The following is a 23,111-nucleotide window of genomic DNA, read 5'->3' as shown; positions in this document are numbered from 1 at the left end:
GATTGAGCCTATAGCCCGCTGATGAAAGCCTTTGCATTTGCAGTGTTACAGACTGGGTGTCTGTGAAGGCTTTCGCCGAGAAAATCACAAGCGGCGCCCAGTTAGTGGCGTGTTTTCCATCACCCAGCAGTGGTTGGTCTGCCAGAGAGGGTAGGCGGAGCTAAGCGGCTGCTTTTCCGGTCTCTGCAAGTGTTGCGAGTAAACAGTAATCTACTATGGCTGAACAAACAAAGACAAGATGGATGACTACAGATACAACTTCAACAATAAGTGAAAATCCAAAGAAAAAGAAACAAACTCGACGCTCAGATGAAGCAAACAGTCTGAAAAGGAAAGCGACCGTCAGACAGGAAAATCAAGAATTACAACCGTGACAGCTGTAGACATCTGGTTAAACTGGGAAGTGTGCTTCTATGTCTATTAATTATCGCCAGTGGGTGGCACTCAAGAGCTCAAACCTGAAATATTCAAAATTGTACCTTTAAAGCCCCTGTGAGGAGTTTTTCGCTGGTTATGAAACAGATTGAAATTAATTCTGATGATTCTATATGACCTACAAAAGTGAACCAGACCATCAGTGACAGGATTGATCATTTCTGTCAGATGAAGCGATTAACTGCACGCTGCCTTTGTTTACCTTTTGCAGGACAGTAATTTAAAGTGAATGATTCATATGACTGTTAAAGAAAGCAGGATGAGGACGCCGGTTTAGCTCAGAGGTTAAATCGGCGACCACGTACAGAGGCTATAGTCCTCGATGCGGCTGCCCCGGGCTCAACTCCCATCCTCGGCCCCCTGTCGCGTGTCACCCCCACTCTCTCTGCCACCATCCACCGTCCTCTCTCTAAAATAAAGGCATGAAAAGCCAAAAACCCACCACTTATGCTTTGTACAAGACAAAATCATCAAAGAGATAAGAGGTACGGCTTTGTCCACAGGTGGCGCCAAAATCAACACAAACCGACAGTTCCTCACAGGAGCTTTAATTTATAGAATCTAATCTAAAAGTTTAACATGTCTTTGGACCAGTAATGTTTCTGTATGACTAATTTGTCATAATACCTCTGATGAAAATGTGGTTTATTTATGTCTGTTGTTTATTTATGTCCTCGTCTTAGACCCAGTTTTTAATTTCGCCCCCTCTCTGATTGAGTCTGAGCCCGCTGTTTTAGATTAATATTTGTAGATAAAATATTACGTTTTTTTTTTCAATAGCTTCCATGTCATGTGACCCAGTGTCCTCAAATCACTGCGAGATGTTAATACTCACTTGGACAAATAAGACACACCTCATCAGTCAAACATTTTCTAAGGACAGCAGGTTAAAGCAGGTGAATTTGGCTCTTAGTGTTTCTATAATTATTAATTATGGTTCTTCCAAATGAAGGCTGAGTTATTGAAGGAGAAATCTGCTCACCTGTTTCCGCCCAGACAGGAAGAAGAGGAAGAGGATGCTCACAGGCCCCGCTGCCTCTCTGCTGCCTCCCTCAGTGCTCGACGGTCCGGCCATCCATCCATCCAGCCAGCTCTCCTGAGTCACTTTTCATAATTATTGAATTACATTCCTGGCAACCCATTAAGCAGGACATTCTCTTCTTAACCACCTGCTCTTCCCCCCTCCTCCACCCCATTTTACGCCATCAATCTTTCAGCGTTACCGGAGCCCCTAAAAGCTTTCTGACTGCTCTATAATGGGGGACAGCGCGGGGTCAGGGGGTGCTACAGGACTGTGTGCTCAGGAGCAGTGATGCCTCAGCATTCGGGTGGGGAGTGGGGCAAAGAGACGGGTGGTTGTGGTGGTGTGAGGGGGCAGTGGGGGTCACTCTGTGCAGCCTGGCTGTAACAGGTCACTGACTGGACCTCTGGCTGGGAAAAGGAGGGGGAGAAACATGTTTGTATGTGTGACTGTGTGTGTGTGTGTGTGTGTGTGTGTGTGTGTGTGTGTGTGTTTATAACGTGCGTTTGTTTTATGTTCAGGTGTTCATAAACATAAATATCTGCCCTGAGACTGTCAGGTCTTATGAAGTATATTCAATTTAACAATTAAGGGTTGTAACTCACTTTCCTAAGCTTTCTTTGCTTAATTTCCTACATTTCCCAGAATGCCTTGTGACATTCTATGACATGACTTGGAATGGAGAATGAACTTGGTGCATTCAGTTTAAACAATAAACTCTCTCCCTCTGTAGGCTTTAAACACGGCTGCTTCAAGTTTCTCAGTTATAGATAGTAAGTTTAGTTAAAGTGGATTCCAGTTGTGACTGACTGATGATTTATGTTTCATGCAGGAGAAATGGAAGCAAATGTTCACAGCATTGTGTACTTATTCTACTACTTGTACATTATGTACTCCATATGCTCTATTTTAAAACATTTATCGATTGCACGACTTCTGCTGGAGGACATCTGGAGGGACTTCCAATGCCACTACTTAAAGCCCCCCTCCAGTGAAAATCAAGTGTTTAACCTTGTAAACATCTCCATGTGGTGTTCTTCATGTGCTACAAGACATATCAGGGACAACATCAGCAGTCGTCTCCATGGCTGGGCCTGTCTGCTTTTAAACTGCAGTGTACCAAGGACAGGCTGAACAACACGTTTTCAGATTGGCAGGTTTGAGACGTCACAAACCTAAGGAGCCAATCCCGTTACTGGACGGGGCGATGCTATGCATATCATTATGTGTAACCTATGGCGACCACTTCAGCGATGCACGAGCCAGCTGTAACCGTCATCGTAATTTTTGGGAACTTACTAACGTTACTACTACTGATTACTACATTTTAAGCTAGCTAAGTTTCAACAAGTTGCCACTAAACGATGGCAGAGACGTGTTTTGATGTTGTGACGGAGTTCGCGGTTGGAAATTTGCATAGTGGGCGGGACTATGCAGATTCAGGAATTTTTAATGAGGGAGGAGAAGGACACGCCTTGCGAGGATTTTTACAAAGTAATTAACCGTATTTTGCAGAAAGAAACAGAGCAAGCAGAACATTTTATATCTCTGAAAACAAGACTGGAGCTGATCTTTAACACCTAGAATCTCAACAGAAACAGGCATAAAGAGACACAAAATTCATGTTGTAATATCAAGTAGATCATTTATGATTTGAAGTTGAAGTTTGGGGTACATAAAGTCAGATTTTAGACACTTATGATAATGGTATAGCTACACAATATGCTTGGTGTGCATGTTGTTAAATTGTGAGAACACAGCTGCTTGGCTTCACTTGCTGGCAAGGATTTAATGCAAAGCAGAACATGTAAAGGCAAAATAACAGAGAAACGACATCTTCTGACACATGACTACTACTCAAAGGCGTCCATCATAAAGATTGGATAACGACCCACACCTTTGGTCAGGCCTCTGCTCAAAGGCATGTTGCACTCTGCAGTTTACATGAACACTGACAGACGTAGTTGAGCCGAGAAACTAAAACAAAGGTTGGGAGAGGAATTCAAATCCTGCATGCTTTCTCATCTTTGCACACATGGCCATCACAGCATCAAGTAGGATTCAGACAGACAAGCACTTAATTTAAAATGACAGAAGAGAGGGGATGCCACATTATTTCCTCCAGATTTTCATTCGTCAGGAAGTCTCATTGTGTGTTATAGATTAGTTATATCACCACACTGAAAGGAAAGGCTTCCTTAAAGAGTATAAATGGCTCGGTGGATGAGCATAGATCAAATAAAACAAAAAGCCGGTCATGTTTCTGTCCTGTGTAACATCCACACTATCATCCAAGTTGAAATGTTAAATGTTTCGACTCTCATCACATGACCATCACTAACATTTTGACATTCTGGTGTTTTGACAGAGCTGAGCTCTTTTCACTGGGTTGTCCAGGAGATTCAGCTAAAGTCAATGTTAAGTGAATAGTAAGGTTGGGTTTGTCTTTACCCTGCCGGCTTATTGACTCGCCTGTCAATACCACTGCAGGGAAAATCCATAAAGCCTGCAAATGTTATCACAACATCCGCTTGTGGGGGCGCGCTCGCTCATGCATGGAGGATTTAAAGGTCTAGTACTACAATGTTACATCCTTTACATGAAGACCTTCTGCTGCAAGGACAGGAAAATGTTTTAGTGAAATAAATGTGTTTCTGTCTCTCTCTGATTGTGGCTGAAATTTTTTAAGAGCTCCACAATAAGCTGACAGACACTTTCTTTTGTCATGTTAAGACCTTTTGGAGCAGATAGGGGAAACGTTTAAGGGAGTAAGCCCAAGACAAGAAGGTTGCTATTTTATTGCAACCATTTTTGTTGTTGTAATGGTATGGCATTTAGGATTTTTGCCTGTAATTTGGGGCTATAATATACATGCATTTGGACTACACTTTTTCACTAGATATTGGACAATGCTAAGCGAAAGGTTTTTAAGTTAGGTTCTTGCCTTAACATGTATCATGTACCATGTAAGCTTGTGAAGTTGTTTGGCACGCTACATCAAATAGTTAGCCTTGGCACTCTGCATGGAAATAACTTGAACATTTGAAGTAAGGGACATTTTTAACTAATGCAAATAAACTGTGATTAAGGTGTGATTATTGCAATTAGCACAAATTTGTGAAATGTTATGTTTAGTGTAATAAAAAAGGTCTTGTAAAAGCTCTCTGTAGCATTCTCTGCAAAAGGAAACAGAACTTCCTGCACTGACTCGAAGCATTTGCCTTGTGCAAAATTGTCAAAGATGGATGTCATTCGTAGGGATAATAGGTAAACATTTATTTATTACTTATAGGACCAGCAGCTATTTTGTGTTCTCTACTCCTCAGAAAATACCTGGCTCTTTAGCTGCTAAATGCTAACTTTATATACAAACCATATGGTGAAGGGCAGGTAGCATAAAGCTGGAGATATACCTGCTTTATAACTTCGTGTTCACATACACAACCATCTGCATCATGAACGTAATTGTTCACATACTTGGCTATGCACTTCATTTGTAACTGGAGGATACCTGTAGAGGCACACCAGAGAGCTGAGGCCAAACTAACAACTGTATGTGCGGGATGTTAACAACAGACATGGCGACACTCAAGGAGGTTACTGTTAATTCTGAGATCACAGCAGAAAAACCGTCAGATTTTGTGTGTTCAGTGGACAGAACACCCCGTCAGCACCGTCCCCACTCCGTTTCTGCAACATGTCCCCCCATGCACGGACGTAACGATCCCAGACTTGTTTCCATGTCGACCAAAATGTAACTAATCTGTCTCCAGATGTTTTGACAGACATGTTTGTTGCTGTGCAGTGGCAATGACACCTCGTACAGATGTGGATAATTGCTCGCTTGGTCTATCAGTGTGGGTTTAAAACTTTCTGCGATTGTTGTCCCTGCTGCTGTGTTGACCAGGTTACATCCCCTTTGCCTCTACACTGCCCAACTGTTCATGTGCATACTGCATCTTGCGTATGCACAATTTTTGAGAACATGCACAGCCGACACTCCAAAGAGATGCAGGGAATGCATTGTTAAAAGCAAATATATCTTTGGCTTCAGTAAGAGCTTTTCTGCTAAAACAAAGTTAAAGGGAGTACTAAGACTGAGCTGTAGAGTAAACATGCAGTATATCCAAAACATTTCTCTAAAGGGGGCTAAAAAGCAGCACAGAGCTTTGAAGATGTGAGATTATTACCTGTGGATTTTGTATTATAAACAACTAATCTTATTTAATTGACTAACTGTTAAAGTGTGGCTTTAAATTTGGACTCATTAAAATATTGTTGATGAAAGAACAAACAAAAGTCCTCATAAGGATAGTACGACAAAGGTGTGTGTTCACGAGTAGACAGTGTGAGTGCAGATGGAGGGCTTCTGCCTCACCTCGCAGCACGCTGCTCATTACCTAATGCTCAGATCCCAACACGTATTATTCATCTCTGACAGCTCGCCGGCTCTGCATTAAACAAACACACACACACAAAAACAAACACACACACACACACATGCAGGTGAGCTAACTATAATGCATACATATCGTAAAGCCACACAATCCTATGTACTGTATCTGCACACATATGTTGCAGAAATGTGACCTTGCCCACCATACAGCATATGCTACACACACACACACACACACACACACACACACACACACACACACACACACACACACACACTGAGAGCACATGAGTAATGAACAACCTTAATAACACCTCCAACTTTTCCTCTTCTTCTCTCTGCTGGCTGTTTAAATTCACATCCCCCTTTAACGTCGCTCTAATCTGATTACCGCCGGGCTAATGGCTCTCCTTCTGCTCCTCCCAGACGCTCTGCCCAGACCTTGGAAAACACACACACACACACACACACACACACACACACACACACACACACACACACACACACACACACACACACACACACACACACACACACACACACACACACACAGACAAACACACACACACATGCAGAGTGTTCGGGGTGTGTGCTGCTGCAGAAGAGCTACATCTGCAAAGTAAGGCCGAGGGAAAAGAGCTGAGAGAAAGAGAACGAGGGAGAAGTGGGTGTGTGGTGTTTATATGCATGTGGGTGAGTGTTTTTGGGGGGTGAGGAAGAGGGGGGAGGGTAGTGGTGTATCAGCAGCCAACTCCACTCCAAAACCCCTCCCTCACTCTCCCTTTCTCTTCCCTGCACCACCCCCTCCCCTCGACTAAATCTATAGGGAGGGAAGGCAGAGACAGGTGCATTTCTCCACAAATTGAGTTAGCCAAGACATGCCACATCCAATTGGGCTAAATTGATGTGAGAGTTTGTGATGTCTGCCGTGGGTATTACAGCAAAGGTCAGTGTGCCGAGACAATGACATCAATCTGGTCCACGTGGCCGAGCGCTCGGGCCCCCGCCAGCCCCCTGATTCAGATGCAAACCTGCAAACACAGCCCGGGGAAGGAGAGGGCGGTCGAACGCTGGTTGCAAACTGGTGGGCATTTTGTGATTGCTTTTGAATGGAAGCTAAACAAGCGCTCGACACACCCCGCTTGTTGCCTTCGGGTTCAACATGCTGCCAATAGTTAGTAAATACTAGTTACCCTAAATGATAATGGCTGTTGCCTTATTAGTTTATTGATTTGATGGTAAAACATCCAAACAAGAATCAAGAGGTACCGAGAAGCTCAAAGTTGTGTTGTGTTTGGGCGATTCACATTCGGCCATACCTTATGAAAACACCTGACGGAATATTAGTCTCGACTTTATCTGATGTTATTCCAGTAAAGATGCACAGATAGTTTCATAAATGATGAGAAAAAAAATACTGTGTGTGCTGCATATTGGGTTATCATCAACCATATATCAGATGTTGTCTTGCTACAATATTACAATAGCCCATTAAACTGGGTTCATCTAAGTTAAACTAACCCAGTCACAACATGAAACAACCTGGTAACTTGTAGTTATGTGAATTTCTCTAAATTGTGTAACCAGAACCAGCAAAGAAGGATGAGCCACTCCAGGAAATGGCTCTCGGTATGGCACTGAGAGTTATTGGATTAATTGTAATTTAAGGCCATGACCTCTGAGATTACTTTTCATCTTGTGCCACATACAGGTCAAAATTTCTACTTGTGTGATCACTGAACACTTTACACATCACATTTAAAAGAAATACGTCCACAATTTAGGATATAATGTATTCACTTTCTTACCAGAGATTTAGATTAAAAGCGTAAACGACAATCATATCAGTGTTACAGATTACAGACCAGCTCCAGTCATGTTTTAAGACATATAAAATGTTCTGTTTGAAATAATAAATTGTGTGTGATATGTTTCTTCTGCAAAATATGTTTAATTACCTTGTAAAAATCCTCCCAAAGCATAGGCCCCGCCCACTATGCAAATTCCCAACCGCCCGCTCTGTCGTGAAAACAAAACACGTCTCTGCCATCGTTTAGCGGCAACTTGTTGAAACTTTGCTAGCCTGAAATGTAGTAATTAGTAGTAGTAACATTAACGTTAGTAGTCAGTAGAATTTGCAAAAATGACGATGACGCTTACAGCTGGCTCGCACATCACTGTAATGGTTGCCATAGGTTGCACATAATGATTTGCATCATTTGCGTCACCCCATCCTTTTACAGGATTGGCTCCTTAGGTTTGTGACGTCTCAAACCTGCCAATCTGAAAACATGTTGTTCAGCCTGTCCTTGGTACACTGCAGTTTAAAAGCAGACAGGCCCAGCCATGGTGATGACTGCTGATGTTGTCCCTGATATGTCTTGTAGCACATGAAGAACACCACATGGAGATGTTTGCAAGGTTAAACACTTGATTTTCACTGGAGGGGGGCTTTAAGTATGAAGCTTGCGCTAGGAAGTGATTAGCTTCACAGAAAGACTTGAAGCATGGGGAACATCGAGCCTAGATGTAAATCTCACAAACTAACAATCTAAAATGGATGTAAAAATTACGATATGTGAATTTAGGGGAAAGTTACATGCAGGCACATTTATTGATACATCTATTTACGTACGTATATATACCCAGATTTCTCTCTGATTTACTGGTAACCTTTCGATGATAAAAAGACTCCATGAAGTTCATGTTCTCTAACTTTACGTACTTTGAAAGTAAGCTTTGGCATCTTTTGAGCCAATTTGCTCACACATTTCTGTTGTTTTGATCAAGTGGCATGACCACAAACTATCTGTACATATTTTAACATTAAGTAGAATAAACGCAGGTAGTTTATAACCCTTCTGCTAACACTAATTCTCAACTGTCACTACCAATAATTAGATTTCTGGTTTGACGGCCGTACAACATGAAATGCTACAATCATGAATGGATTGAATCAAAGTAGAAGTCACATTTTTGCAACTCTGTGATGTTTTTAAAGAGGCCGACCAACAATGAACACTTACTGCCTATCAATTTCACATCCTACACGTGAGCTGTGTTGCTTAAGAGCTACTTTGCCTCCACTCTCAGGAAATCCAATAGAAACTTCATCATGCTGTCACCTCGGCCAGGGCCTGCAAACCCAGATTTCAGGGGTATGGCTTTCATCCCACCTCTATTCAGAGAGCCATTTTCTTTGATCACATTAGCTTTATTGCTCCTCTTACGGTTCCCTCCGTCTTCTCACTGATACTCTATATCAGCCCTGGGCTATTGGTTTTCATTCTGTGGCTTCAATCTGGACCCGGACCAGGCTGAGCCAGGCCAGCTAACACTGACGTTAATTCATATAAAAGCTATATGAACAGCCAAGTTCAACTTCATAAACTCACTCCATCAATGTGACGTTACATTTTCCTGAGTGTATTTCAAGCTGCATTTACAGTTACAGTAATTTAGTGGCACTATGTAAAGGAATTCACACGTATTAATCACTTTAAATCGCCGAGGTGTGCACTGGTTGTGATGTGACTTTAAATAATGAGATCTTTATTTGATTTTATTTTGTCTAACCTCTCTTCAGCTCCACTACAGTGCTAACCTGGTGAAAACTGTGTAAGAGACGAGCTAACATCAACAAACAGCTCCAACCACAACAAAGTCAAACACTCAGCACAAAATGTTTCATCAAGTCAAGCCTGTGTGCAAACAGGAAACTGAAGGAGGAAAACTAGGGTCAACATCAGCAGGGCTGTTATTTCGTTTTATTAGCCAACATTAGCTTGTTTGCTAGCACAGATGACTTGCTAGCTAGCAAACAAAATACTGTGTTGAATAATTTCATTTCATTTCATTTTATCTAAGTTATCCAAACTCCAGGGGATGATCTAACTAGTTTGTAAATAACAATCAGCTAACGTTACAAAGCAACCAATGCCAGATCCACGTATAATACGTTTAGCTACATTACAGCTAGCTAGCTAACCTTAACTTGCTTACCGGCTAAGATTAGCTAGCAAGCAAAATAGAAAAAGACTTTCTGACGCTAGTGTGCTAACATGTTAATAACTTATATAATAAAGAATATTCTATTTTATCTATTCTTTAAGCCAACAATAAATTATGTTGCTAAATGCACGATGCAAAGGTGTAAAACTAATGTGATGCAGGTCTGTCAGTCTTCATGTCTAGCCACTGCTTTGGCCGATGAACAGGTAGCTTGTTAGCATCTTCACAGAGTGAGCAAAGTGCCGCTCCCATAACACCCATGTGTGTTTTTTATAATGGTTTTATTGAAAATTAGCACCTTTAAGGGCAAATCAATGTTCTTCCTGAAGTTCTTATACGCATTTTGGTTTGCTGGACGCCATATTCACATTTACCAAATACACCAACATGAATTAAAATACATGCACATAATACTCTGAAGATGAAAGGTGGTTGTTTTCAGAGTAGCTTTACCTCCATCTTTATTTAAATCACTGATGGTAGCACTTAAAAGACCTGCTGTAGTTTGGTTTTGTTTAGGCTCACCTTTGCTTTTGCCAAATGAGCACAGAAAAGTATCTGCAAATCCCAGCTGATTAAGCACGAGTCATCAACATCTCTCTTTGACAAGGTTTCCTGGAACCCATGGGATCCACGAGGAGGCTTCAATTCATCCGCAGTCAGTGGAATCCCAGACCAGAGATTTGTCTGAGGAGCAATTTACTGTCATTTGCCGAGAGAGTGCCGGCCTGATGCATAAACATCGTCCCTAATATGCCAATTCATCATCGGGCAGCCGGGGGATTCTGGGTGTGTTCTGATTGAATTTGCACACAGCGATGATGAGGGGCATGTTGGTTTTGATGCAGAAAAGTGCAGATCCAGCTATTTGTCACGTCAAGCTTCAACAGGGGAGGCAGAGGAGGAGAGATTCAGGGTATAGAAATAGAAGAGATAGAATAGAAACTCAGTGTACTGATAACAAGAGGGATGTTTAGAGAGCTTTGCTGCTGCAAACCACTTTAAAACGATAAGGCGGGTGTTATTCTATGTTGTTGTTTTTTAATTAATCTTATAAATCTCATGTAAAATAAAATAATAGTCTGAGTCGCATACAACATACTTATACATAAGCAAACAAGTTTGGGGATTGTCTTTGGTAGCAGACTAAACTTGAAAGTATTAAAGTAATAATCTTTTAAGATAAGATTTTCATTTAAATAAATGTCTGTTAAGTTTCTATCTATCGCCGAATGAGGTAACACAATGGTGATTGAGCCTATGGCCCACTGATGAAAGCCTTTCCATTTGCATTACAGACTGGGTGTCTGTGGCGACTTTCGCGGAAAAAATCACAAGCGGCGCCCAGTTAATGACACGTTTTCCATCAGCCAGCAGTGGTTGGTCTGCCAGAGAGGGTAGGCGGAGCTAAGCAGCTGCTTTTCTGCTCTCTGCAAGTGATGCGAGTAAACAGTAATCTCCAAGGTTGAACAAATAAAGAAAAGATGGATGACTACAGATACAACTTCAAAAATAAGTGAAAATCCAAAGAAAAAGAAACAAACTTGATGCTCAGATGAAGCAAACAGTCTGAAAAGGAAAGTGACTGTCAGCCAGGAAAATCAGGAGTTACAACCGGAGCCAACCGTGGACGTCACACATGCAGCACTGTCTGGATATCTGGGAAGTTTGCTCCTGCAATTACTGTTTATCACAATCGGTGCCGCCAAAGAGAATGAAACTGAGATCTTCGAGATTATCACTTTAACAGCAGCAAGAAAACGCACGCAGGATCAACTCAAAACAAGTGCCAAGGTTCATGAGGTCTATGGCATGGAGGAAAAAGATGTATCAGGGTTTGGATTAAGAGAAAATGTATTGTTGGTTTAGGTATTTTCATTGGATTCTTTATCAATAAGAAATTTAAATATTACAAACTGATCCTTTAATAATGTTGCCATTGCTTCACTTGGCTGACTGGACACTCTAAAACGTTATCCAGCACTAATGCTGCTGAAAATTATGTTAACATCCTCTAACAAACAACATATCTGTTCTCTAAACTGTGTGCTTTGCATTATTTTGTGACAGCATTATAAAACATTCTAGGACACCCAATTTGTGCACCGGCCAACTCACCATCCACATATATTGATTTCAGCGGGAATACCCAATCTATCTCTTCCAGCTCTGTGCTGCAGCATCATCCTTCAGAGCCCAGAGAGCGGCCTTCTGGGAACAGGAAGTGAATCAGAGCCGGCAGTGGACAGACTGACTCTGATGGCTCCCATCTGGCTGTTCTTTAAGGATTCCTTCCAATCAAATTAGGTTTGATTGATCAACAGGAGCCGCCATTGGACGGTGGTCATGGCAATATAAATCACCCTCTGCCGTCTGTATGGATGGCTGTCCTGAGGAGGAGTAATGGTGACAGAGTGAACATGAAATCCAGGGAAGTTGACTTCCTCGTGGCCAATATACAGTTTACTAATCAGAGTTTGTGCTTGTGAGGAGAGAGATGATGAAGTTAGATTATTGTGCTCAAAGATGGATGTTTTACATCAAACTCCTGATAAACAAACAGGAAGTACAGAGATAAATACATTAACAATAAGCCCACTGCTCTAATGCAAACCTGTTCACTATAATTGACATAAGTGGCTGTTGTTGAGCTCTTTCTACTGACTTTTGACAACAACTTGGTTACATCATTGTTTGCATAGAAACATGTAAGATAAGGTGTATAGAAAAGTGAAAAGTGTGCGAAATCAATATTGTGATTTGGCTCTGTTTGTCCTTTAAACAGATGTTTAAGTCGAAACACTGACACCAAAACAAAACTACGCATAAAAACACAAACAAGCCAATTATTTGGAAAGTTAATTTATCCTAAAATATATTTAAAATGTCAAATATGCAACATTTTGGCATTAAAATTCTGCACATATTTTAAAGGTAAAGGTGCATTTCTTTTGTCCGGCTGTCTTCAGGAAGAACACCTGATGATGCGTCAGAGAGTGAGGAAGAAGTCAGTGAGCTCTCACGTCTTAATTGCTGATGGTTAAACAGCGAGGACAACAACTCCCATGATCCCACGCTACTTCACAATGTCATCAAATTATAGCTTTTGTTATTGTTTTGATAGAGACCCCTAGCTGCAGAAATTACACATACTGTGCATTTAAAACACTATTAAGATGTTGATGAGTGTGTAATTATAGTATGTAATGGATATGTAAGGAACAAACAACCTAAAGGCGTTATCGGTTAAACAACAAGCTGCTCATACTCCTGACTATATCCTTATTTTAAAGATTTAGGACCCTTCACTATTTCCTATAATGAGTTATGTTGTAAACTACAGGAATGACATCAACTGATGAGGGTACTCTGAGCTGATATGAGTTGTGTGCTAGTGTATGTGGGGTTTTATGAGATTTTGTTGTTTCATTGTGATTTTTAAACTTAAAGCTCCCCTGAGAAGAGATCTTGTCATCTAACTGAGACTGACATGGTTAAATAAAGTTCAACAATTATAAAAAAATAGAATTAAAAATAGTCTTCTGCTGAGGTTGAAGTTTGGTGGTGCCAATTTGGAACATGCAAGATATCATCAAATCCTAAGAAGGATACAGGTGTATGTTTTCCTGCCATAACAGGTTCGACCAACTAACAGGAAGTAAACGTCTGCACAGGATAACAGCTGCCGAGAAGAGGTCTAATCAGCACAACTAAAAACACCTGTGAGGATGATCTCGTATTGGGCTCTAAACAATAATTATAAGCTTTTGCACCCGCACAGGTGGAACAAAGGTAACGCAGCAGAACGGGAGTAAAAAATAACAGATAGAGATGTTTGTCCTGGTACATATTATCAAATTATTCATGAGGACAAAGGCACCCAAATCTCTCACTTAAGGATGTGTTCAGTTATTGATTGATTGTGTTTGGCTATGTGAAACAACATTGTGCAGAGTGTCCTGTTGTGAGACCTTGCTTTGTTGGGCCTCTTTTGACTATATGGAAATAATAATTCATATGAGGCCTGATGGTTTATGCAGATGGCTGCTGGGGGCCAAAAACACAGAGTTTAATGTACAAGTGAGGCCACGTGCTCAGTCATAACACATCAAAAGAATATGAGATGAGAGAGGGGGGGTGCACGAGGCGAGACAAATTAGCAGCTTTAGAAATTGATAGCAGGTGTTTACATGTTCTGTCTTTTGCATATTATAATGTGGGGGCAGGGGGGGGGTGTAATAAAGCTACAAAGCGCTGTATAATAATCAATATAATTCACAATGACCTTGACGTTTTATGATGGATTGGGAGACACGGCCTACTGTAATTGCTGCCCACTCCTCCCTCCCTGCTTCCTTTAACGCCTCCGCTCCAACAGGCCAGTCTCTGCTTTTTTTCTTCCTGACATTAAAAAGCGCTCCATCATCCTCGGTGCGCCGCCTTGTCGCCTGCCGCTCAGATGACCATTAATCGCTTAATTCCAGTAAACCTACGTGCGCACAAAAGAGCGCTGTCTGCCGCTTAATGCATGTGTGATTAAGCTTCTAGGGCCGCACACACGGCATTATTAGCCAGCAGGTCCTTGTATAGAGGGCCAAATGCCTTCAGGGGGCCCGAGGGTGGGTGTGCAGAGAGGGAGAGGGGCAAGTTAATGACACTGACCCTCACTTCCCCAACAGCTATTCAATTCAACAATAATAACGGGTCACGCAGCTGATTTATGAGGCTGAGGCTAATAATTGTCAATTGCTAATGCGGGAGTGGGGAGGGGGGCATTGCCAGTAGACTATGCTAAATAAAATATGCCTTGACCCCACTGGGGGGTGAAAAGCAGGAGGCCAGAAAAAGAAAAAAATGACAGATGATTTTTCAGATACCCCCCCTCCTCTACAGCATGTTGCAGCTTAACTGCGTCTAAAACACAACGTTGGTTTGGTGTCTGTGCGTCAAAACGTTCGGGGAGAATCTGCAGCAACATCCAGGCCAGACTCAGGCGCTCGTGCCCCCTCCACTCGCCTGCAATAAATTAATAACAAGCAAACAATGTGTCGTGGAGAGGCGGATTCAATTACTAAGTTTATTTACAGGGAAAATCTCATGAAGGCCATTGACCAACGTTAAACAGCGCGGGATGAAACGATGACAAGAGCTCCGATAAGAATTTAATTCCATCTCATTTCAGACGATTTTATGAATCAAATTCTTGAACACTGGCAAGAGATTTAATGATCACATCTTTGCGAAATCTTATTTCAGAACCGGTCGATGGCATTTCTCTGCGTTAATGTCGACTTAGAGGTTGGAGTAATTTAGTAATTGATTCCTTGCCTGGCTCGCGCTCGTGCCAAGGCCGCGTTTGAGGGTAATATGTTTCCTAATCTTATCCCCCGGAATAAGATTTTTATGTTAATCCACTGGCTGGTCTCTTGGTCACTCGGGAAGCGCAGATGAAGGCTCAGAGGGGCCGGAGAGGCCAGCAGAGACGAGCCGTGCTGTGCAGGAGCTGGCTGCAGCATCTGGAAGACAAAGAGAGGAGTTAGTGGGAGATAAGGGGGAGATATCACACACAGAAGAACCTGCAGTATACGAGAAGAACATATGAACCTGTAAATGTATCATTTTGTTTCAATATAGGCCAAATAAGGGGTTGATAAAGGTTATACATTTGGTTTCCTCTCCATTTTATTTTCATAACACTGTGATGTTTGACCCCAGATATAAAAATGTTTGAATTTATAATAAGCTCAAAGATGCAATCAGTCTATTTCTGGGATAAAATGCGACCAGGCAGGATCATCTTCCCCCTTATCCCTGTTCCGTCACCGTCACCGTCACCAAGGCGCACAACGTCCTCACATGTGCGCCAGAGACAGAATAAAGACGCATCAGGTGAAAACGTCAAACATCCTCAAATAATAACATGAGTGTGCACGAAGCAGCCTGACACGGAAGTCTTTTGTGGTGCACGTTTTTTTGCTGCAGACACAGAGAGAAGACACCAGCTTCTAATTGAATTTAGCCTCTTCTCCAGATGTCACTTTCCATCTGTGCACTTGGAAACGCGATGCGCTTTTTACGCACTGGCTCGGAACACCTTTAAGTCAGATGTTTCCTCTCCCCTCCTTTCTTGTGTTAACATGTTTTTCTCGGGTTCAGTTCCAAGTCTTAAAATTAAGAAACAACATATAAAATGTGTTATGATTTATTCTAGAACATCATATTTGTCTTGTAATAAAAGTTGAATTGTGGGAACGGAGCAGAAATCCCTTTATGGCTTATTACTAACATTTTTAACGCATTTTGCAGGTGAAATTTCGACCCTCACCTTTATCCAGCCTGTCTGTCAAATTGAGACATCATACTAAATTGCCACGAGAGCATCCCCCAAAATGAATTTTATATCTGCTCGCGCGCCCCTCCCCTGCAACACGCGGCCTTATTAATAAGCGTTTTGATAAGCACAGGATTTCCTCGGGCGGAGGAGTGAGACATTGTAGGTGAAATGTGACAGCGGGACCCTCCCATCGCGCCCTCTCCCTCTCTTTATCCTCCTCTGTTTCTTTGCCTTTTCGGGGGAGTGGATCCATCCAATCTATCCAGAGACAATGGCATTTTGTTCCTCTTTTTGTCCCCCCTGTCGACCCGCATTCCTATATTGCTGAGCAACGATAGTGCGCACTAAATGGAGAGGAGTTCCTCCCGCATCCCGCCTATTGTCCGGCACTTGCCAGGGGAGTTTAGGGTCTCGCACACATCGCATTTTGCTGATTTATTTAAGTGAAGGCATATGGTTGAAGCCCTTCATTTGCCTCATAATTACGAATTAACTACCGCTTTACGTGAGTTAAAGGCTCATTGTGTTACTGTAAATCACTGTGTGCACCGTTTGATGCAACCTGCAGCCACCAGCCCCCCCTGTGCAGGACTGTCTGCACGGTTTGCATCATGCAAAAGCTTTAAAAACATCATTTAAATAAGTCAGACTGCAGAGTTCCGGCGTTTTGATTTAATTTTCCTCAAATCAAAATATCAAACTGTGGCCTCTTTTGCAGCCGAACCAGCTGAAAGAATTAAAAGATGTTGAAACTATCAAAGCGGAGGCGTTTCAATAGCTGGTGGGCGCTGGTGGAGGGACTATAGACCGCAAGAATAAAGAGCTGCTTCAGTGAAAGAAACCGATGGCTAAAAGCTATAATTGTATTTGCCTCGGCGAAATATCAGAAAAGACTTCTCGTTTCTTTGAGCGTTATTAGATTAATTCCCAGAGATGGTTTCTTTTCTCGCTGCCAGACGCGTGGAGGGAGGACGGTGAACCATTTGGCTCTTTGGTTTCAATAATCAAATTAACCATTTGGTACAACTTTTGGGTCCCAGCTCGTGTGTAGAGAAGGGGAAATAAAAAAAGAAAACATTTACATAATAGGCACCGGGTTGTGTCAAGAAAGAATTAACTTTTCTTTTTCTGGCTCTTGTTGATCTCTGAAAAGAAAACGTGCACGCGGAAGAAAAGGCAGAAACACACAGCAACACGTCAGCAATTGTGCAGAAAAATAATTGATGGCAAAAGGGAGCGGGTCTTCTCTTATTTTAACAGATAATAGAGCTGCACCTTGCGGCCTGAAGAATTAAGGTCAAAATGTTCAATTTATAAAAGCGTTCCTTCTCATATGTTTTACAGACATTTGGAGCCACTGTGGAAAGAAAGGCAGTTCGTTTCTCCAAGTTTAGACAAATAAATAAAATATATTTCTTCTTCTTTTTTTCTTTTTTACAATTTTATACAAAACTGTAGTTCAGAATTCCTCCTTTCCCTAATATCTCCTGATTTCAACACATATATGTTTAGTTCCTATTTGTCCATTCTTCTTTAAACATGATGAAAAATAAGATCAATGTTGTGAAGAATAAAATCTAATCAAACGAAAAAAGTGAAAGCTAAAGATCTATAATAATCTTATAATAACATTTAATAGGTTGTGAGACTAAAGTTTATATTATCAGCCGCCAAAATGATTCTGCAGCCTCGTGTGATGATATAAACTCACTATTGAGAAACACAGATACCCAGTCCCTGTTGTATTATTAGAGTAATATTATAGTGATTTTTCAGCGCAGAGTCTCACAGATCAATAACTGCAACAGTGATGAACAAATTCAAACGTCAAACACTCATCTGCTAAATTTAATTGTTGCACCAGAACTGCTGCTGCGTCTTTTTGTGCGTTTCTGTAATTTGGAGGAGAAATAAAGCCGCAGCTTCAGCCGAGGACTTGAACTCTGTCCAGTGAAAAAAAGAGACACACACAGAGTGTGTAAGCGCCAAACAAAACGGTTCACCTTATTACACAAACCGAATTAAGCACTGAGCCAATATTGTGAGCCTAAGAGGTCCGATGACTGCCTCGCCAGTTCGTTACTTTCATTAGAAAGATGTTATTTGCCAAATAAACGGAATAATGAAAGTAATAAAGACAATTACAAACTCATTTGAATCATAAAAACACACCCGGAAGTTTAGCAGAGATGTTGCTGCAGCAGAGCAGGAGAATCGGGAATAAGGAGTGATTGTATGATACAAAATATTAAATCAAAGCTGGTGAATTCGCTCATTACTGCGCGTAAATTGCAACATGTTGAGGTTTTAATGCAAAGAGACATTCGTTTATCTATGTCTACTGCACAACCCTTAGTCAGAAATGGCAAAAAAATGCTGTAAAGGTCGAAATTATTCAATAAATTCTATAAAAATGTAACAACTCGCGTAAAGAAATGTGAAATATACGAAAATAAAAGAAGAAATTCAAAACAAAGAGTCTAAAGCTCTGGTGTTATAGATGTGATTGGTGTTATTACATTGGGGGGAGAAAAAAAGAAATACCTGGACAAGCATTTTATATTCTGGAGCCACGTGAAGCATAAAAACTATATTTTTCTGTAAAAATATTGGTGAAAAATCCGGCAGTTAGGGAGATAAATCACCTCACAGCACATGTGCTTGATTCAGTATTTTTACATCGCAGTGTAGCCAAACAACACTGAATATTGTGGGTCATACTTGGTTGAAAAACGTCATTAAACCAGGTGAAACAGGCGTTTTTTTCTTATTTATATTTGTCCTTAATTGAGTTCTTGAATAGCAATAGTCGTCATGTGTTAAGGACAAAAGTGTTCGTTCCGCCTGATATAAACGTGGATGTTCTTTCTGCCTCAGTGCAGGAGATCAGAGTACAAAACAGAGAGAAAAGAGCCGGAGCAGACGGGCAGAGAGCAGAGGCAGAGGGGGAATACTATGTGAAATCCTGCCCAAGGTATACGGTCGCTTAAAAGGCTTAAAAGCTTGGAGAAAATTGGATCAGGGAGAATCGTCACCCAACTTTCATTATTTCCAAGTGGTGTGATTGAATTAAAGGGCAAGATGGTGGTTGGAGAGGAGTGGGGTGGATGGGTGGAGGGGTGGTGGTGGTGGTGGAGGGCTGCGTAATGGCGTGGTATTAAATTCTAATTAGAGATGCAGGGGATCAATGATAGGGAGGTTGGACAGCCCGGGCCCCCAGTGCCAGCCCAATAGACTGATGAGTTATTGTCATGTAAAAAAGCGCTAGCAATAAGACCAAACGCTTTGCTATTGTCCAAGCGGAAAGAGCCAAGTTTATTATGAGGACTATATGCTCTAGAGACCTCGGGCTAGGCGGCTCTTAGGGGGCTTTTCATAAAACAGGGCTAGGTTCCTATAAAGGAGGCCAGTTTTGGAGCAGGCGCTGAGCAGTGAACATCTACCCACCGTCCAGCCTCTTTCCAACCAGTTCAAACCAAACCAGTCCTCTCTCCCCCCCAGTTCAGACCGCGCGTCCTCCTCAGTTTGGTTTTCATTACTTTTTACTTCTAACCCAATTTTTTGGGTGGTAGTTTTTGTTTGACATCTTTTTTTCCCGGGAAGTGCAGCTTTCTAACTCCACCGAGCCTTCTCAAATGTATAAAATGGAGTATTCTTACCTAAATTCCTCTGCCTACGAGTCATGTATGGCCGGGATGGACACCTCGAGCTTGGCATCGGCCTATGCGGACTTCAGTTCGTGCAGTCAAGCCAGCGGGTTTCAGTACAATCCCATCAGGACCACGTTCGGGGCCACCTCCGGCTGTCCGTCCCTCACGCCGGGGTCCTGCAGCCTGGGGACCCTGCGGGACCACCAGAGCAGCCCGTACGCCGCAGGTAAGCAGCGGCTCCGGAGCCTCAACCCGCCGTATTATAGGACGTCTTGATTGCATTTGAAAATGGAAATGTGTTTAGTATTTACCAAACGAAATTTGCTTACACAAATGAAAGAATTTATCACGTTAGAAGCGATTGCAGGCAAGCGGTAATTCGGTTACGGGGTTATACTATCCCAGTCACACCCAAAACCGCCAACAGAATTATCTTAAGCTGCCAAAATGATCGGCATAATTTATTTACTTTGCGATGAGACATAAAGCTTCGAAAATAATTAGATAACCAAAGACTAAAGCTCATTATTGACACCGAATTGGAGTTACAGTAGCAACACGCGGGGCGGATGGGAACATTATGACAAGTTTTCAAACTTGAGCCTCAATCTGAGGAGCAACAATTAGTTTAACATTACAATTAACCGCATCACAGGTCAGCAGCGTTATCAATTCAGAAGTAATTCACAGGTAATCAGAGGCTTAATACGATTGAAAGCTTTCGCCCAGCATCCTTAACCGGATTTTATACAAAATATCGAATTTGACTTCACTTCCATCTGACAACATCACAGTTACACACACTCATATCTGCTGCTGCACAGATGAGACCACTGCACGGCTAACGGTGGCTTTTATCTCCTTTACAGTTCCCTACAAACTCTTCACGGATCACGGCGGACTGAACGAGAAGAGGAAGCAGAGGCGCATCCGGACCACGTTCACCAGCGCCCAGCTGAAGGAGCTCGAGCGGGTTTTTGCTGAAACGCACTACCCGGACATCTACACCAGAGAGGAGCTGGCACTCAAAATCGATCTGACTGAAGCTAGAGTGCAGGTACACAGACACCGGCTCCCAAACACAGCGCCAACGCGCTCCTTTTACGCACAATTACGCACAGCTGGATTTATGATCCAAATAAGAAACTGAGTATCATATTACTAATCACACATTTTTAATAGATTTTAGTGAAATAAAATATTGAAATGATGAAATACTGGCCTACAACTGCTAGTACAATCTCTACTACATTAATGCACAAAATAAATAGCTGCTGTGTCTTTAGGGACACTTTAAGACATTAAAACTTCAAATGCATTTATAAGCTTAAAGATTTGCAGTGTGATAATGTGCCTTAAGGTCATGACATTTTTAAATAACTGAGAAAGATTCAAAGTTTATGATGAGGTGTAATTGATCTTTTTTTTTTGGCGCAAAACAACCATCCATGGTGGTTTAACTTTTGGTTCTTGCTCCCTTTCTGAATTTTCCAGGTGTGGTTCCAAAACCGACGTGCCAAATTCCGCAAGCAGGAGCGCGCAGCTGCAGCGGCCGCAGCAGCCGCCAAGTCCAATTCTGGAAAGAAATCCGACTCCAGAGATGACGACAGCAAAGACACCAAATCTACCGATCCAGACAGCACAGGAGGACCGGGTCCGAACCCCATCCCCACCTCCAACTGCGGCGGACCGAGCCCCACCGGAGGCCAGGTCAACACTACCGGGAACGGACAGGTGGACCAAGTGAAGAACTCCGTGTCCACCGGCATGGGCGTGACAGCACCGAGCCAAGGCTGGGCCACCGCCCCGGGGACCATCACCTCTATCCCGGACTCATTGGGCGGGCCGTTCGCCAGCGTACTGTCGTCTTTGCAAAGACAGAACGGAGCCAAAGCCACGTTAGTAAAGACCAGCATGTTCTAATGAGGCTTCACAGCGGAGGAAGAAGAGCAGAGCAAAGGAAGAGAGATGCTTCCTCCTCCTCCGGAGACTGAAAAGCAATTCCCCGAGACAGACTTAAGGACAATGAAACGCAGTTAAAAGAAGATGAAAACTCTCTTATTTTATTTTTAAGCCTTGCGCCGTTTCTTGTGGTCAGTGGACATTTTGCTGTAAAAATATCCATCTTGACAAGTCATATTGTCTTATAATAATAATGCTGTATTTTCTTAAAACAAGTGCAAGTTGGGTGAAATGTTTCCAGTCATTTGTCAAAACAGAAACCTGAAAAAAAAATGAAATTCACTGTACTAATATCAACAAAAAGAAACTGATGTTGATGCGTAAATTCAGACCATTACACATCTCATCCAAAGCAAAAAGTTCCTCTTGTGTTAAGAAAAAAAAACCGCATTTAAGACTGAATATTTGATGCAGTGACTTGTTAAGATGAAGGTTTTTTTGCGCCAAATCTCAGAGCAAACACATTCGTCTGCGCACTGGGGACGCGTCGTGCCATCAGTGCGTAAAGGAGCCTCGTTAAGCAACATTTAATGTCAAAGTTCAACAGCTGCTTTGTCTGGCAGAGAGAGACGTTTAATATCCATGACTGAGGATGCTCTCTCACAAACCCACGCTGTGACACATCTAAATATCCAACGAGACGCTGACGCATCACGCTTTTCTGTTCTCTGTAGACACAATCTGCCTCTTACAGCTGTGTTTTTCTTTCCAGGGCTGCTGAGAGTTTAGTTTCTTTAAATTATCGATATAAACACAATTATTTCCTCGAAGAAAAAAAGGCACAAACTACTGCAATGTTCACCTCTGACAGGAAATCTGTATGTTTTGTGTGTCTTTCTACGGCAGTGTTTTTGTGGCTCAAATTGTATAGTGTTAATACGTATTCTTGTCTCCTATAGTTGAACCATAGGCCATACTCCCTCGTAGATCGATCATACAAGTCTTTTTGATGTTTTTCAAAGTTCCCTCGGAAGAATTTATTTTGGGTATAAAAAAGGGAATGGATGCAAACGTATTTATTTCGATATAATTTGCATGTTGTCTCTTTGTCTGATTTTTCGATGCGTTCTCTTCCATTTTGTGAGCATTATGTAACATGTTTTGTCCCGGATCTGAAAGTTATTTATATGTAGGTAATGAATGCTTATATTTAAGAAGGAAATATTTCTACATGTGCACATAGTTTTCCAGGTGTACCATTGAAATGGTTGTTGATGATAAAAAACAAATAATAGTCCAAGTTGCTTTGTCATGTTTTCTTTTGGTAGCTCAACAACGTGTGTTTGATTACACTAAACAAGC

The 23,111-nt window shown here is 41.9% G+C and overlaps 1 protein-coding gene across 1 annotated transcript; it reads left to right on the top strand.

The window, feature by feature from the left end:
• Positions 1 to 19,832: 19,832 nt before the first annotated feature.
• On the top strand, positions 19,833 to 21,847 carry phox2bb (paired like homeobox 2Bb). The gene is made up of 3 exons (XM_069670477.1): positions 19,833 to 20,073; positions 20,717 to 20,904; positions 21,342 to 21,847. The coding sequence occupies exons 1-3, from the start codon at positions 19,833 to 19,835 to the stop codon at positions 21,768 to 21,770; spliced, it is 858 nt and encodes a 285-aa protein (XP_069526578.1). The 3' UTR covers positions 21,771 to 21,847.
• The last annotated feature ends 1,264 nt before the right edge of the window (positions 21,848 to 23,111 follow it).

This window comes from Semicossyphus pulcher, unplaced genomic scaffold, assembly GCF_022749685.1.
Source record: "Semicossyphus pulcher isolate SPU_LCO1_2020_fin unplaced genomic scaffold, fSemPul1.0.p SCAF_2, whole genome shotgun sequence".
NCBI lineage: Eukaryota > Metazoa > Chordata > Actinopteri > Labriformes > Labridae > Semicossyphus > Semicossyphus pulcher.
Note: the sequence above shows the minus strand (reverse complement) of the source record. Positions and strands in the feature narration are given on the sequence as shown.

Bases quoted from the DNA above. Each gene is read 5' to 3' on its own strand.
- phox2bb (XM_069670477.1), top strand. From the start codon at position 19,833: ATGTATAAAATGGAGTATTCTTACCTAAATTCCTCTGCCTACGAGTCA. The intron at 20,074-20,716 runs GTAAGCAGCGGC...TCTCCTTTACAG, and splicing joins GAGCAGCCCGTACGCCGCAG to TTCCCTACAAACTCTTCACG. The intron at 20,905-21,341 runs GTACACAGACAC...TGAATTTTCCAG, and splicing joins TGACTGAAGCTAGAGTGCAG to GTGTGGTTCCAAAACCGACG.